Source organism: Astatotilapia calliptera, chromosome 15 (assembly GCF_964374335.1).
Source record: "Astatotilapia calliptera chromosome 15, fAstCal68.1, whole genome shotgun sequence".
In the NCBI taxonomy this organism is placed as follows: Eukaryota; Metazoa; Chordata; class Actinopteri; order Cichliformes; family Cichlidae; genus Astatotilapia; species Astatotilapia calliptera.
The window spans coordinates 14,923,085-14,940,728 of NC_137436.1; the positions used below are offsets into that span (position 1 = coordinate 14,923,085).

The 17,644-nt window shown below is 40.6% G+C and overlaps 1 protein-coding gene across 1 annotated transcript in view; it reads left to right on the forward strand.

Annotated features, from left to right (window-relative positions):
* Window positions 1-17,644, forward strand: part of ezrb (ezrin b) — a 30,205-nt gene that overhangs the window by 486 nt on the left and 12,075 nt on the right. Inside the window, exons 2-7 of the mRNA XM_026142795.2 lie at window positions 1,170-1,275; window positions 6,756-6,839; window positions 12,350-12,445; window positions 14,241-14,515; window positions 15,433-15,516; window positions 15,624-15,770. Coding sequence (XP_025998580.2) covers window positions 1,264-1,275; window positions 6,756-6,839; window positions 12,350-12,445; window positions 14,241-14,515; window positions 15,433-15,516; window positions 15,624-15,770 — 698 coding nt within the window. The 5' untranslated portion in view covers window positions 1,170-1,263. The remainder of the gene's footprint in view (window positions 1-1,169; window positions 1,276-6,755; window positions 6,840-12,349; window positions 12,446-14,240; window positions 14,516-15,432; window positions 15,517-15,623; window positions 15,771-17,644) is intronic.

Genomic DNA, 17,644 nt, shown 5'->3' on the forward strand with positions numbered 1-17,644 from the left:
GGTGTGGGTGTGTACCCAGAGCAGACATTACAGTCCCGGTGAAATATTCCCTGTCTGCCGTCACTTTGTCCCGTTTTGTCACACTGTAGCTGAGCACTGCTTGCGCTAAATGCACTGTAAAACAGCATTGTTTCTGTTGTCTACTTCTTTCTTTTTAATCGACTTTGTGACGCGATGCAGGCAAATATTGAGCATGAAAGGCTTCCGTTAATATGAAGTGGGGTGTGGATTTTTGAGATAATGACGTCTTCAAAATAAAAGACCAAAACCACAGACGGGTGGGGACCATTACGTTTATTAAAGGTAGTGGTTGAGGTGTGTTTCTGTACTAAAGCTAAGCTGCATGGTGTCTGTGTGACTCAGTGTTAAGGTAAAGCAAGATTTCAGGATATCCGGTGTTACATTTCAAAATAAAGCCTTTCAAGCGCGACATTTTTGGTATTCGTTGATAAAAGACAAGAAATGGCTGTAAGAGAATTTAAAAAAGCCAAACAACCAACATCACCATTTTACCTTGTTAATGTGTACAGGTGTATATGTCAATGTGTATCAGTCTGTTGCTGGCTAACACAGATGGATAACCATATGTGTTAGATACACATTCACACTACCAGTTTAGAGTCACCACTTATCCTAACCCCACGTACGTGACAGCGCGTCATTGATCCACTGATAAGAAGTATGGTAGTGCCCATCAATGGATCACTGTGAATTAAATAAATACATCCATTTGAATATGCAAACATGGGTTTTTATTTTGTTATTCCAAATGAAAATATTTAGGTTTAGAAGTTCCTCATAGACTGAAGATTTCTCTATTTTGTTTTGTGGAAGGATATTGATAATTCGTATTATTATAGTACTAAGAGGGGTAATAATAATTATAATAATTGTAATAAATATGAAAAATAATCGACGGATTAATGTTTTTTTTAACCAGTGTCTCAGGGGATTACTAGAAAACAATGACCAGTAAGACCAACTGCTCTTAATTTGAAGGCTGAAAAGCCCACTTCCTATGTTATTGTATCCGGCTGCCGTTGGCTTGTTGGTTTCCAGGGTGATTCATCCTGATGACTGTAGTCCGCAGGAGTGTCGCGCTATCCTCAGTCGGGTTTAAGTAGCGCAGAAGTGGCCGAAACTCGTTTCTCTTCTTTCTCTCTTTTCAGGAAGGCGCAGTGAAAGCCGCAGTCGCTCGGAGTACAGGTCTCTCCTTTTTTTATTTGACAGTTCCTCGCTCGAAGCCGGGAAAAGGACAGAAAAATGCCCAAAGCGGTAAGCAGCCCCTTTGATTTTTCTGTATAATTTCACTCTGTAGTTCTGTGACAGGTAGATTGTATTAACTGAATCCCAGCAGGTAGCGATTACCACGCTCTCAAATCTGTCTAATCCTATTCGGAAAAATATATAAAGAAATGGTTTTATTATTTTTGTATTATGCGAATCTCATAAAAATGTGGTTATAGCGACACTATTATTATGACAGTAGAGCTTTATGAGATTATTAGCTCATGTAAAAATACGGTAGTCATGTTAAAGGAGAATGCCACTGAAAAAATTCAATGTCTTACATCTTTATTATTGTTCTCCATTTATTTTTGCTTGAAAGATAAGTGTGAACAGTGTTTAATTTTAAATGTGGTTGCTGTTTAAGTGGGTAGATCTATATTTTTAATAGCTATATGCTTTTACTGGATAAGGGTGGAAAGTCTTTGAATGCAGATGTTGGGTGGAAAACTGGCAAAAAAAAGTGACTTGCTGTCTATATAAACTGTATTTTATGTAGTTACCATGTATATGTGAACAGGTTTTTAGCCTTCAATTACTCCTGACTCACTTTGCCCCACCCGAGCTCTTACATACTGTACAGTGGCACATGGCTCGTCCTGTATCTATACCTCTTTGTTATGGAAATGTATTAGATTAAAGCCTATGTCAATATTTTTCTCCGTATAGAAAGTGTCAGAAAGATAAATTAAGCCAAGTTGTTTGCATGAGTAACTCATGCAAGTCAAACTCACAGTTTGAAAGTATCTCAATGGGAAAAAGGCAAACAGTATCAGAAATAGGTGCAGTTGTGCATTTTGTGTTATTATGGTGACAGGTTGCTGTTAAACAGATTCATATAGGGATGACAATGACTGGAGCCCAGATGAGCATCACTAAACATTTGTCGGTTTGTTTAGAAATGCCTCAGGGTTGTCATGAGCGTCACTGTGGAAATGACATCATTGCTGTCTTGTTAGCAGCAGCAGCACACGGAGTCCAGTTGACACAAAACAGCCTTTTTAGAAAATCATGTCAGAGTATTTTTTTCCACGATACCAAGAAGTCACAAGGCCTTTTTTTTCTTCCTAAAAAGTTTATCCTAAAGACTAATTCAGTGTGTGGCCTCATGATTCGCCCAGTCTTTCAGACATGGCATGAGTAAATGTCAGTAGGACACTGTTTTTTTAGTAAATCTCTTCTTTCGATGCTGTGGGTGGGGAAAGCTGGGAAACAAAACCCACAGCGAGAGTCAGATGAGCCTTATGTTACATTCAGCCTGTTTAATTTCATCATCTATTAGTCAGTTGAAGATTTTCTTACTTAATCATCAGTCTGTGCAGTTTCAAAAATCCCTTTTTCTTCCCCTAGACACACATTTTTGTTTGAGAAATGACAGTTAAAGCTGGTAGTTTTTGTCTCTTCTTCATGAAAAATGCACCTTTTGTGTCAATTTAAAAGATTTCTTTATTTCAAAGACACAAAATTAAGTCTAAAAACATTTAGGAAAGCCCTAATGAACAAATGTGAAGGTATATTTCATTTTAGCTAATGATCCTGAGAAACCAGAAAGGGACACAAACCAAGCCTCAGGGGTGTCATAAGCTCCTACTAATGGTCCCAACCCCATGATAAATGGGTGTAAAAAAATCTGTGCCAAAACCATAGACATAGATCCATAGATTCAGCTCTTATGTGTAATAATTCACAAAAACTCACCAAAATCATCTAACCATCCGTCTGCTGTGAAACAGTCAGGAAATGTAAATGTGAAGTCACAGTCAAGCAGCAAAGGATCAAAAATGCAGACTTGCCTTAAATGTGAATCAAACTGAGAGAGAAACCTACAGGCACTCTGCAACTGTTAGAGTTCCGATGATGGGTGTGATACCAATCATTCCTGCCATGTGTTTTATCACTGTGGGGCAGGACTTCATTGCAGATTTGCGCGAGCAGCGAGGTCTCCTGTTCACCCCTCTGAATTGCACGTTATCCAAAGTAAACCTCAGTGCTCCCAGAATTTCCTCAGGATCACAGCCCTGTGACAAAATCAACACAAGGCGTGGCTGGCATCACTGTGGATGGGTGTTTTCTTCTCATGTCCAGTCCCATTGTTGCTATTTGTTCCTTTTAAATAATTGATTACTCAATCATATGAGGAACACCCTCCAGGCGTGATTCACCAATCCCAAAGTGGTTACAAGTCCTTGAAGTCTCATTCTTTAGTTACTTGTGTTAAATGTTGACAGAACGAGCTGGCCTGTTCTCTCTCTCTCCGTCTGTGCTGCAGTCATTTATTGGTATATTGCCATGGTGACTCCCTTTGTACCAGACTCTTGTAAAGCCATGCAAATTATGCAGAGGTTAAATATTGAATGGTCATCACCGAAGAATGCACCGTAGCCTATTCACAGTTTAACTACTGAGGTGATGCCCAGTAGTTTAAGAAACTTCTTAAACTTGCCACTGAAACATCCAAAGGAACGTTAATCAAATCTCGTGGTTATACAGAGCTGGGAGGGGTTATGTACGCATAGACTTTGGAAACTGGAATAACCAAGTCAGTCAGGCCTCTAAATTTAAAGGGTCTCAATTTCATGTTAGATTTGGAAATGGCACTCTAGGAAGAAAAACAATAGTGAAAGCAAATTGCTGTTACAGTAACCTTTCTTGCAATGAGTGTCTAACCTGATTAGAAAAAGATAATTTAATCTATCTTTTTCTAAAGATTACCTCCAGCCTGTTCCTTAAAACACACACACACCCAGTGTAACCATACAACATCTTGTGCAGATGGAGTTAATAAAGAAGATCTAGGAGACTGCTTTAACATAAAGACTGGAAACTGGAAGGAACAGGCAGCCTGGCTCTGTGCAAAGATTCCACTTGTGAGCCTTAATCCAGGCTGGTCATTTATTTTCACTTCCAGATTTAATGCCTTCTACATTTGCTTGTAGAGACCTTTTCACTCCCAACAGTTGAAACAGTGGTTTCTTGGTCCATTGAGTACCATGAGTGAATTAACACAGTGATAAAACTGTATTCTCTGACATCACAATGTTTTTTTTTTACTTCATTCTTAACCCTTGCTAAACTAGTATTTTGGTATGGATGCACTTCAGTGTCAGCATAAAACATCTTTAGATTCAGGTATATATGTTGGTCTTCAGTGATTGGGTAGAAATAACTAGGTAGCAAGGAGGCAATAGGGGACTGAAGCGTGAAAGGGAGTGGAATGAGTTGATTTCAGGTACTTTGTGCACCACATTGCGGTCTGATCGCCTCATTTAATTCTGACCATGAGATCATGTGCACTTGTTACCATGTTTTGGCTCTCACTGCTTAATAATCTGTGTTGCCATAGAGCTCGGATTGCTTGTTAATGTTTCATAGCTACCACCGCGGTGCATCTTCCTCTAGGAGTGATTTGCATAACCTGTGCTGTTACAGTGGGTTTAGGAAATAGAGCTTCTGTTACTAAAATCTTGAAGTCCGGTATTAATATGAGGCTGGGGTATAAATGGTTAATATGAACTGCTGGACTTTCCTCTGACTAAAGTTGCTCTTTGTGGAATTCTGGGTCCTTGCCTGGTGTATTTTTAGCATATGTGTCATGTTTTCTTTACCGCTGTGAATGGCCTCAGTTTATTGTGAGTTACCGTTGGAGAACTTAGTTTGAGATCAGATATCACTCACTCACTGGTTTCCACTGGCTTGTCTCCTACACATATTCATATATTCCATTCTCTTCTGGTTAGGGTGTGTGTGTGTTTTTCCTTCTAGATGCTCCATCTGTAACTGTTACATCTGTAACTGTATTTGTAACACCTCAAACTGTAAGCGCTAGAGAACAGTAATTTAAAAAGAAGAAACCTAAAAAATAATACTTAATAGAGCCGTTTCTGAGCGATTCTGGTGAAGTTTTTGTGGTAGGTAATCCTTCTCCTCTGGGATGTAGATGGTGATATTGGAGGCTACTGGGGCACTGCAACTGAAAGGAGAGCTTTGTTTTGCTGTGTAAAGTAAATGCAGTGCTTCCCCTCCTTCTCCAACTTCCAAGCTGTGACTTGAAGCGGGTAGGGGTTGCTTAATTGGGCGAATGACTCAAAACCTTTCAAATTGTACGCACATGTGCCATTAGAGGGTTGAGCTCAGTGCTCCATTGTTTTTATTTTGTTGGTAAAGCAGAGTTTGCTTTGTTGCTGCTGGGTTTTAATGTCATGTGAGTTTACTGGCTAACCTGACTTGACAGGAGCAGCAGACTGGGGCAGTAAATGGGGCATTTTGAATATCCACTGACTTGACTGCTGTGCTCTTACAATATCCTGAAGGGCACAGCGGTGAGGTGCTTTTCCATGCACTGCTGTGATTGGATTTGCCTTCCCTGGAGGATTTGCGTGTAACAGTTAGTTGATCAGTCCGCAAAGCTTCATGGGAATCAGCGGCCCTCTGAGTCACCACATTCATCGCTGCTCCGGCCCAGATATCCCTTTTCCAGTGGGCGTCATTCAGTTTGTTCACCGCTGAGGCTCAGTGTAGTTCACAATGGACTGGAGATGAAAGATGTCACTGGAGGCCTTTCTCTCTCCTCACTCTGTGTCCACTAACCTCTTTGTATCGTTTTCACTGGGCATTAATAAGCTCAGTCAATACCCTGAGTATCTGTGCCTTTTCATAACCCCCCCAAATACCAGAGACGGTTGACATTATAGCCACAGAAAAGAGGTTCAGTATGTGGGTTACCTCAAAGCAGCCACTGTAAATATTTGTGCATTGTTGCATGGTCTTTGTGTAAATTTCATATCGTGCTTACTGATTACTAACCAAACCGATAATACAGAATACCGTTTCTCTCCATTATGAGACACACTTGACGTCAGTTTTCATTAGGCACGGCAGTCATATTGTTTGAAATGATTCTGCACGTTAATCACCGGGGTGGATGGCTGTGAGTGGACATTAACTTCTGGGCCTGTAGAGCAGGTTTCAGTACGATGGACCTCCTCTTTTTGTAAGCACAGGTCACTGTGATCAGTCATTAACCAGAGAAGTGAAAGACTCTGAAGTTTTGAATAGGACTGAGTGAATGGAGTTCCTTCAGTTGAACCATCCAGAATAACATACATTGTGCCATTATTAGCTTGGGAAACTGGTGTAAGCTGTGCTTATGATATCTAATCTTACTTTCATGAGTTGGACTCGTCACTGCATATTTTAATCAATAACACCTCCAGTTTTGCAGCACAGTTCCCTTCAATCAGCTGGTCTGTCTCTGAGAAAGCAGAGCCCCTTCTGTTTACTCTGCAAATACACCCCCCTTACCAAACACACACTGACACACACATAAACACACACATTGCAGCTATGTTCTGCAGCAGTTTAGTATGATTTACCTTGGTGTTTTTTTTGTTTGGTTTTTTTTTACCTATAAGCACCCCTCTGTGTCTCTGGGTCAGCATTTGTACTTTTTTTCTCATGTTTTTCTGCAGGTCAATGTTCGCGTCACCACCATGGACGCTGAGCTGGAATTTGCCATCCAGCCCAGCACCACCGGCAAGCAGCTGTTTGACCAGGTAAAGTGCATATCACCTCTGTACTTGACTGTGGCATCAGTGTTGGCCTTTTAAAAATTTTTAAAGACTTTGGAAACAATATTATGTGGAAAAGTTAACAATTTGGGATTTATTTTGATATAAAGTCTTTGAATCTTTTAGCCAAGGTGGTGAATATAGTTTGGCACAAAATTAGGAATCATGCTGAGAAAGGATAGTGGATATACTGGACAAAAATGCTAAGTAAGGAGCTGCTTGGCAGGAAGAAAGAGGAGCACTGCAGAGGAGGTTTATGTATGTACTGAAGGAGGACACGTAGAGTTGTGACAGAAGAGGATATAAGGGTTAGAGTGGGATGGAGGAAAATTATCTGACACAAATTATGACACAGGTAAGTACAAGTGACCGTGGCAATCTGTTAGTAACCACCTTTTCCCCCCAGTGATTGAAGGTTGCCAGGGGTCACTGACTGGTCTCTAAGACTGTGTGACTGAAGACTAAGTGCTTGCATACTGAGTGTCAAAATCTCACTGTTCCCATTCTTCCTCCTGAGGCCTCATGTCCCTTACCCAAATAAATAAAAGAATTTGTCAAATCAAGTTTCCTTTCCAGAAAGAATTGCATTTAGATTAATTTTCAAACTGCTGTGACCTGTATTATTGCACCAGTAAACTGGGCTGTTGTGACTTTCCAGTCATTACTTCTGGGCCTGAAAAGCTGTCCAGCACAGACCAGATTGCAGGATCTTTTTCCTTAAAGACTCCTTTTCAGCATCAGGGACTGTTATTAAAAGTTTCCGGTGATGAAGAACAACAGCTGAATGTAACGCTTAAGATGAAGCAAACATGAAACTTGATGAATATGTCAATCAACTTGATGGTTTATGGCTTAAAGTGGTGAATGAAGTCTGTGTGGGTGGTTACACAGTGTCAGTGCAGAGTGAAAGGTGTGGTCACAGTGAAGTAAACATTTACCTGTTGTGACTGTAGCTGTCTAGTGAACGGTGGTCTTCACTGACTGTAAATTATTACTGATTGCTTCATTCTTCTGCAAAGCCTTACAGCTTAATTGTGCTGGCATTTAACCTCAGATTTATGTTTCTGTAGTCTTCCATCAGGGGCGAGTTGAGTGTTGATGTAAGTCAGTTTGATATTTTTACCCACTACGGTGAATGACATTACGTAATCATAGCATCTGGCTTTGTTTCTTGTTGCTATTACTGGTCACCTGCCTTACTAAAGAAGACCATTTTAATTTTCACTTTCCTGTTGCTTATGACGCCATTGTGAAACTCTGTAGCAAAGATCCAAATGTAGATGACGAGTCATTAGTATGAGCTCCTCTGTGGCTTTTACGACAGCACCGGGGGAGGGAAGGCATTGTTTTAGCCACTTCCTGTTTAACTTGTTTTTCAATAGCAAAGTAAAGCCGACTGTGGATTGATTTTTTTTTTTTTTTTAGTCAAAGACATTTGAATGCAGTCATGTTAAGTGTAGTATTGACCTAAAAAATCACAACAAAAACTTCCAGATTCAAAAATGGTCATGTTTGATGTCTCGTGTAAAGTGGTGTATGAATTACTTGCATGTAACTGATCAGTTCATAACAAATTTTCAAATAGCAGAGGCATCGTCACTAGTTTTGTAGAAGTAAAGATGAACTAAAGACCCTGATGTTGACCTCTCTTTATTCGCCTACTTGTTACAATGGCTGTAAGTAGGGTGTGCCACAGATAATCATTCTCTCTCTCTGTGAGTGCCAGAGACAGTTCACAATGCTCTATTTTTATCATCAATACAATTTGCTACTCCAAGCATGGGAAATTATCTCCAAAGCTTTGAGCAACCGTTCACTGTGCCTCCAGGTTTAAATGTGTGACAGTAACTTTGGAAATTCCTTGGCCCTGAAGTCTGTTTGTGCCTGATTTAAAAAAAAAAATATATATATTTTTGAAAGCCTTGAAAGCAGTTGGCAACAGAAAACAGAAGTACCCTCATAGAGTTCAGCAGCTTCGGAAATGCTGAGTAACAACAGTGAGCTCATTCCCAGTGCAAATGTGAGGCCTGGCGTGGCCCGTGTGGTCAGCGCTGATCATAGCCTTCGTCCTTGTCATGCTGCTGTTAAGGAGAAACGCCTGCCACTCCCCTACACACCCTCATACGGTTTCACTTCCATGTGACTTCTGCTTCTTTTCGTTTTGCCTTAAGCCACAGTTAGGAAAATCACTGCCACTGCATTTTACAGTAGTAGCAGTGGTTAGTTAAATCTGGCCACGTTCGGCCTCCAGATACTTTCTCCTGCGTCGGTGTGGTTTCGACAGATTTTCAGCTTCAGCTCTGTAGAACTGGTTTGGATCAGTTAAAAGCTGGAGGGGCAATTGCTGTGAAGCAGCTGAAATCATGGCAACGTTTTTAAACAGTTCAGCAATGTGTTGAACCGAATCCAAGTCCAAGAAATATGTCTGACAGGTGGCAGCAGAACAATGTGGCACCCAAGCTCATACGTCAAAGATTCATACAAAAACATTGCTGAGTTCCTTGTCAAGAGAGGTAACATGTTCCAATGTGGGATGTTTGTGGTTGTGTTATGGTATAGCTATTCTTAGTTATTAAAATGAGCAACTCTGGATTTTCAACACTCCCTTGGTCATGGTCATTGTCATTTGCCTCGAACCGGCAATCCCACCTCAGGGCACACTCCATCTTTGTCGTGGTCGGTCCTTGTTTGGGGGGGGGGAAACCTCTCCCTTCCCCGCCTCAGTCACTGGAACACTCTGGATCAGTCTGCCTGGGGGATCCAGTGAGTAATGCTTTTTCAGGCCAGTGGCATTCCTGCCTTTTACCACAAGGCCTGAGCTCCCATAAACCAGTAGGAGAGACTTTCACTCAATGTCTGATGGCTTTTAGCGTTAACCTGACTGCTAAATATTTCACAGGTGTTTTCCCCCTCTTTTCTTAATCATTGCCAGAAAAATGCAGAGCTGTCCTGGTTGCCTCTTTGGCCTCTTTGGTTTTATGTATGAAAATTAACTTATTCATACTGGGTAATGTCATCAAGAATTTTTTAGTAAAACCATCCACAAGTTAGCCAAAAGGCATTCAATTCAGCACTGGAAAAAGGCTCATATGTAAGGTAATAGTCATTAATTTAAAAGTCTGAAACATTTTGTCATTTTTGCTACGGACAGAAACATTAGGAGACATTACAGCCTCGTAACTAAAGCTGGGATTCTGGGATTCAGTGTTAGCCCCATACTGCGGATCACCTGCTTTACGATGCTTCATTTCAGTGTAACTTAAAGATATAAACTTGACAAAGTGCTAACAGAGAGCTTCCTGGGTAAAAATTCAGTTATGTGAATATCCTGTCTGGCAGGTAGGACGTAACACATTCTCTGAAAGAAAATGAGAAATTCTCATTCTGGATGAGAATCAGGCTGATCATTAGCAAAATAAAGAGTTTTCAGTTAGTGCTGCCTAACTAGTAGCAAATATATAAGCAGATTTCATAAGACTTTAGTGCTATCAAGGTGAGGGCAGACAATTCCTTAAACCACACAGAGTATTTGCAGTACTGAGAACTAGGGAAAGTGTCTTGTTTTCTGCAGTGCACTGCACGTGAGGAAGGCCTCTTGTTTGGGTGTGCCTGCCTTAAACCTGCATTCTCTCTAGTGGCCCACAGGGAGCGACTCCACTGGTTTCAAAAAGTAGTCCAGCTACATTAAAGTCTATGAAAAGCTACCCTTTAACTCAGTTGACGATTAACTTCAGTAAACACTTTCCTTGTGAGTTTGTGGTCTCAGTTGTTAGTTTCAGTAAATATAATCCAATGTTTGTTTTTGTGAATGATGATCCCATCGGAGTCAAATAGTGCAGTAAAGCAGGGTGTGCTTTAGGGTGGGCCACTGTTGTGATAAGCATGTAGTGTCTTTGGTTTGTTTGTCAGATTGACTCCACCAATACCAAGACAGTGATAGTTAAAACGCTGAGAGACTTCAATACAGGACTTCAGTAATGTAATGTTACAGTGATGATGAAGCTTATTATCTCACAATCGAGTCTAAGCCATTGCTAAAACTTAAACAAATAGTCAAGGGATTCAGTCTATTAATTCATTTTCTACCACCTTAACCCTATATCTGTCTTACTGGTTTTACTTTATAGTTTTAACAGTAAGGTATTGTGACCATATAGGATTTTGTTTAATATTAAAAATGTAATCAAAAGGCTTAAATTGAATTTCCAAAAACCTTGAAGCTAAGTTTCTAACTGGAATGTTTTACTCGGAGGGAATAAGTGGTACACTTGGGTTTCAGAGCTCTTGACGAATATTGAGGTAAACTAGCAGCAACCCATTAAAGTCGAGGCAACCTGCCAAATCACCCTGCTGCGAAGTCAGTCCACTAAAACCGTGTCCCCGGGTTCAGATTTAATCCACCTCTAATGAACTGTATTATTTTCAAAATCCTTTGTCAGCAGGTGTCCGTAACTTGTACAGCATATTTTGGAAGCTAGTTAATTTTTTTAGGCGAACCACAATGTTGTTGGTAAGCTTATACGGATTACTTCAACGGCAAAGTGGTATCAGGGATTTCTTCAACTGAATGTGAAACAGAAGCACATTTAGGTATATGTGTCGCTGTTCCTTCTGGTATCTCTCCCTCTCAGTCTGTGGACCCCAAATCTAAAAGCACCATGAAAGGACCGATTGTTTTCTCAAGCCTTATGAGTTTCACTACAGGTGAGATGCAGGCTGAAGTGCTCTTGCTCTCTTATTCCAGGCTCTCGTCTTGTTGCTGCTGCACTAAATACAATCCATCTAAAGGTCTAAAACAAAGCCAGTCTTCTTTCATTCAGGGACTTGTTGATATCTATCAAGAAGAGAAAAACATTGTGGATTTAGCTAAGTGTTGCATTTAATCAAAAGAGTCTTGTTTTGCTGCAAAAATGATATTTTCCAGTTATTGTTGTGGCGATTTACTTATTGTCTTAACTGTGTTTTTTGTGATTTAAAAGAAAATGTTCCTCAGGGATCCTCAGAGACCAGTAAGAATACAGTGAATGGTTTTACAGTGGTTCATGCCCAGGATCTTATGTGGCCAGAGGGATCAAACATGTAGCATTTAAGAGCGTACCTTTGTTTGTCCTGGCAGTGTCTAACTGCATTAACTAAAGCCTGAGAATGTGTAATACTATGAGGGCTGTCCACCAGATTACTGTGGTACCTGAGTATGTCATCTTAAGGATAGATTGTATAGACTTTGCCAAAGGTTGAAAATCCTTCAAAGGCCTTTTCACAACTCGTCATTGTGAGAGGAGAAAAATTACAAGTTAGTGTGATTATGTGGAAAATTACAAGGCATGAAGGCCACGATCTTTGTATTTTTCTGAAAATGAAAAACTTTGTGTCACATCCAGATAATAAAAATGTTATTAAGCTACAAAAAGATTTCTGTTGTAGTGCGTTAGGCGATAAAAGGAATAGCTGTTGTAGCTCTGCTAAATCTGAGTGCTTTCTGTTTCTCTGTGCAGGTGGTAAAAACCATTGGCTTGCGTGAAATTTGGTACTTCGGGCTTCAGTATGTGGACGGCAAAGGTTACCACACTTGGCTAAAACTGGACAAAAAGGTAAAACCCAGCTTTAAAATATGTTTTTGTGAGTGTGTGTGTGTGTGTGTGTGTGTGTGTGTGTATTGATACTTAATTGTGAATGATTATTATTATTGATAATGCCAAACCTGTGTCTTATTTATACTTTGATGGGCACTTTCCTTTTCATTACATGGTACCTGATTCCTGCATACTGTGCGTGTATGTCATGTCTGCTTGGCTCCTTTCACACCCTTCCCTTTTGATTAGTATGGAGTAATAGAGAAAGAATGCATTGTTCTGAGGGGGCGATGTATTCAAAGGTCTCTTGTTTGCCTTTCATTCAGTCAGTAGCTGCTATATTGCTATATTCGTAATATGACATGGCACCTGGTTTCTGTGTGCTGCGGTGGCTAAGGAGGGTGGAAGGGGTGGAGGGGGTCAGGGCTACATGTTATCAGCTGGAGGTGGATTATTTGACAAAGAGTATGAACTCTTTGTGAACCATAGCTGCCTCTGTTATGTTCTTCTCTTTCCCTGAGTAAACACACTTTACCTGGCCTCGGCTCAGTGTTGATCTGCATTATCAAACGGACAAAAACAGTCTTGTGAAAAGCACACATTTGCCTGATAAACAAAAGATCCCTGGTTCGATTCCGGGAGGGGACCCAGATCCTTTTTGGGGTTGCGTCAAGAGGGCATTAGGTTTTTAAAATAAAAATAAATCTGCCAGATCAAATGTAAAGCTTGTGAATAAGGGAGCAGCCTAAAGAAAATCAGCCAGGTGATAAAGTCATATGTCCATAGTCCACATGTTCAACTCTGCAGCTGATCCTGTCCTAATAATCTGATCTGACGATAATTGATTCCAAATTTGAACCACTAGTTGGGTGCTACTTCTGAATCTCAAACTGAAGCAGGGAGGGAGGCACCACGTTTTTACATGAAAGAAAAATGTGTGGGATAATTTTTGAAATGTACACCAGCCTCTTTTTCGGCTCCCATGAGGAGGGTTAAGCTCAGATTTTTAAAATAATGTTGAGTACACCGATCTTGTTTATCTCTAATAGCTTTGAAAAGAAAGGTTATGAGTAATACCTTTCTGAATGAAACAAATGCCAGAAACGATGCTAATCTGTCCTGTCAATTTATAATTTTTTTTCGAAGAGAGAGGGAAAGAGAGAGAGAGAAAGAGAGAGTTATACTTGCCTCAGTCAGCAGCAGCAAACTGTACACTGTCTGCTGACAGTGCAGCTCATCAGCACAATGCAATGATCAAACTGGAATATTCCTGGTCCCATTCTCTTCATCAAGACTGCCTGGTTCCTGTTTTGAAATGAGAGGAAGAGGTGTATTGTGTAAACACACACTGTAGCTGGGAGTTAATAAAGTTTATTTCGACTAAATGAAAGGGCAGATCCCCCTTTTTAGGTCATTACAGCGCAATGGGTTTCATACGGTTTAAAGTGTGGATCAAATCCATTATTTATACCACCGATTGTGATTGTTTTGTAGCCAATAATAGTAAATTTGTTAGAGAAACTGTTTTTAAAACATGCTTTTATAGCGTCATGATTCACAGGATGATTCTTGCTACAGAAAGTCTTGATTTACACTCTGACAGTTCTGGCATTTATACAGTCCAGTTTTACAATTTGAAACTGAAGTCACAGCTTGACAATCATTTTGAAAAGTTGAATGAAAATGAAAACCCGTCCATAAAATTACTTGGAATACTTTGAGATAGCAGTTGCTTTGATAAGATATCAGCCTCTTATCTAACCAACTTATCAAGGCAGTAAGTGAGTATGTTTATTGTATAATTTCTCTCCAGGTGTCATCTCAGGATGTGAAGAAGGAGAACCCCCTGCAGTTCAAGTTTCGTGGCAAGTTCTTCCCTGAGGACGTTTCTGAGGAGCTGATCCAGGAGATCACCCAGAAGCTCTTCTTTCTGCAGGTGAAGGAGAGCATCCTGAGCGACGAGGTCTACTGCCCACCAGAGACAGCCGTGCTGCTGGCCTCCTACTCTGTTCAGGCCAAGTTTGGAGACTACGATAAGGATGTCCACCGGCCTGGGTACCTAGTGTCTGAGCGCCTACTGCCACACAGGTGAGATGTGAGCTCAGAGCCACTAATTGAGACTTGCAGACTTGGCTTATTAATCTAAATCAGTTGTTTGTCCTTTTTTGCTTTTAATGGGGAAAATTTCTTTGAAAAAAGGAAGTAGCATGCTTAAAATCAGCAGCACTGGTTGAACCAGCTCCAAAGAAATAAGATAAGATAAGATAAGATAACCTTTATTAGTCCCACACGTGGGAAATTTGTTTTGTCACAGCAGGAAGTGGACAGTGCAAAAGTTATGAGGCAAAAATTAGAATACAAATTCATAGTGTCTCCACCCAAAGAAACAAAAGAGGAGATGGATTTTATTGAGGAAACATTGTTTCTAATTAACAATGAGTTAAGAGCAAATTATGCTTGTAATCTGTTTAGATTGGCTCTTGTTCCACCCTCACCTAGATATATGCAGTTACTCTTCATATATATATTTTACCACTCTTAGTAACCAGGAACAGGATTTTAAATGTGAGTGGGTATGTCAGGGATTGGCACTTTAAATGTCTGGGCGTAATGCTTTATGTGTCTGTCCCAAAGGTGTAGAGATTGTTGCAAAACTAAACAACAAAGTGCTGCCTTGTACTGATCTAAGCAAGAAATTTGAAATTCTTCTAGAAATCTACAACAACAAAAAACCACGCCTGCAGCTCTAAGCCCCTCCAACCACACAGACATGAACATATATGCATTAGGATGGAGCGTGAAGTCTAAAGTAACTCAACAGCATTTTGTGCTTTTTACTATATCTTTGATGCAGGATAAGAGAACAAAATTCCCAGATCAGCCAGAGGGTTGCCACGTTATGCTATCCCATAGCATAAAGTTCCACTTTATACCACAGAAACTGCATGAAAATAGCATATTTCTACATTAATCCCATACATTTTTTTCTCTGTTTCTGTCTACAGAGTCATGGAACAGCACAAGCTATCCAAAGATCAGTGGGAGGAGAGGATCCAGGTGTGGCACGAGGAGCACCACGGGATGCTGAAGTGAGTTACTGTTTTTCTGCAGTTCTGTTAAGAATTATTTTTGTGTAATCCTGCATTACTAAAAGGAATTGTGGTTTTCATGTCCTGATCTTTGCCTGTTCTTGCAGGGAGGATGCTATGCTGGAGTACCTGAAGATCGCCCAGGACCTTGAAATGTACGGAGTCAACTACTTCGACATCAAGAATAAGAAGGGAACAGAGCTGCGTCTGGGAGTGGACGCCTTGGGACTCAATATTTATGAGAAGGATGACAAGTAAGCTCCTTCAAGTACACGGCCTCTGTGTTGGTGTCTCTTCTTGTTGTTGGAGTAGCTGTGGCCCTGGGGTGGCTGTGGCTCAGGAGGTAGACCAGGCCATCTACTAATCAGATTGAACCATCACCAGCAATCTGTGGTGTGAGTGTTAGGTGTAGAAAAAGGGCTTGAGACATGCTGTATAAAGCGCTTTAAGTGCTCAAGTACAGTTGAAAAGTGGTGCATAAGAACCAGTCCATTTACCATTTGCACAACTAAACTGGCTGAGCCAGGTTCATGTCTGTGCTTAATCACTGTTCCTGTTCTACAGCAGGCAGTATGACAAGAATAACAATGAAGACACAGGAGATACAGATAGTTAGAAATTAAAAAAAAAAGTTTACTTTGAGTCAAAAGTCTGCTGTGCAGGTCAAATAATAGGTTCTTATTTGGAGTTCTTCTGGGTTTTGGACCACAAATTGGCACATAATGTGGTTTCATGACTTTAGTACTTATTTTTTGACTGCCTTGAGTGACTGTGACCTAATCTCTTTTAGAGATAAAGGTTATCAGTTGTTTGTAGAGGTTCACTTCATGCTCTACATAATTCTGAATGGGAAAAAAAATCTCCTGACCCATTTTTGGGCCATTTAAACATGCAGATGATATACAAAAGCTGCAGACATTTTGCCTCGCCTTTCATTCCATCTGATTCAGTTCTCGTTCTCACCTTTGGTAACACTGAGATAAACTTGCTTAACCAGGCTAAAGTGTACAGTCAATCTCTACCCATTTTTTCTGTTAAAAACAAACAAATAAAACAAAGTAAATGTTTGTATTTTTTCTATCCTTTGATCAGTTTGTGGTGCTGTGCTTGAAGGCAGACCTACTTTTTGAGAGATCCAACACACACCGGTGATTGGGTGTTTCCACATTGCTTTCTGGCATTGCTTGTGATTTTCCACTTTGTTTGTAGGCCAAGACACTTTGGGAGATAATCACCGTCTGGTTTGGTGAAATGACTTCTGAGATCCCCTGTGGCCTCCTGTGTGTGGTTACTGGAGTGAAGTACACTGTGTTAAAGGGGCACGCCATCCCAGATGACTTGCATTTCAGTCACTGACCCCGTGCTTGGAAAAGCTGCCAGCTTTGGCTTCGATTGTCACTCTTCACGTATTAAGTTTGTCCACTTTCCTGCCATGCAGTGCGGTCTGCTATGTCTGTGGAACAAATGAGCACAGCACAATGGTGACATTTTAAAGAGAAAGCTTGGCATCTCAGCTCCCTCATCAGGCCTCTAACTGAACATTTACAAGCTTGGTTTATTGTCCTCTCAAATCTAAATGATTTAATTACCCTTACTGCCATTGTGTTTGAGTCATTCCTGCACTTCATTTCACTTTAAGTCTAATTTAACAGCTTGAGGTATGAAACCTCCAAGAAGAGAGCAAATATATTGTTAGGAATCAGACCAGGTCTCGTGTGAGTGTCTCTTTGTGCGCTCGCTGGGATCAGCATAAAAATGCCTCTCCTCCATGGTGCCCTCTGCTGTAACCATGGCTACGCCGACTGGTTTTTCAAGCTGTGCAGCACTTAAGAATGCGAAGCAAACCTACAACACTCTCTCTCCAATGAGGGCAGCCGGCCCACAATGCAACAGTGCAGCCAAGGTTTCACCCAGGCTGGAGCTGGATTAACTCCTTCTGCTCCCGCTGCTGTAGCTCATTTTTAAAGGGCAGTTTTTGCTTTTTTTCAGCCAAAGCTTTGTCTTTAGCAGGCAAGTGCAGCCTCACACACTAAATTCACTTTTTAGCATTTAGGAGTTAAACGGGTGTAATAAATAGATTCTTAATTGGCCTTAACTGTGTAGCACTGAATAGTCCAAGCTTGAATGA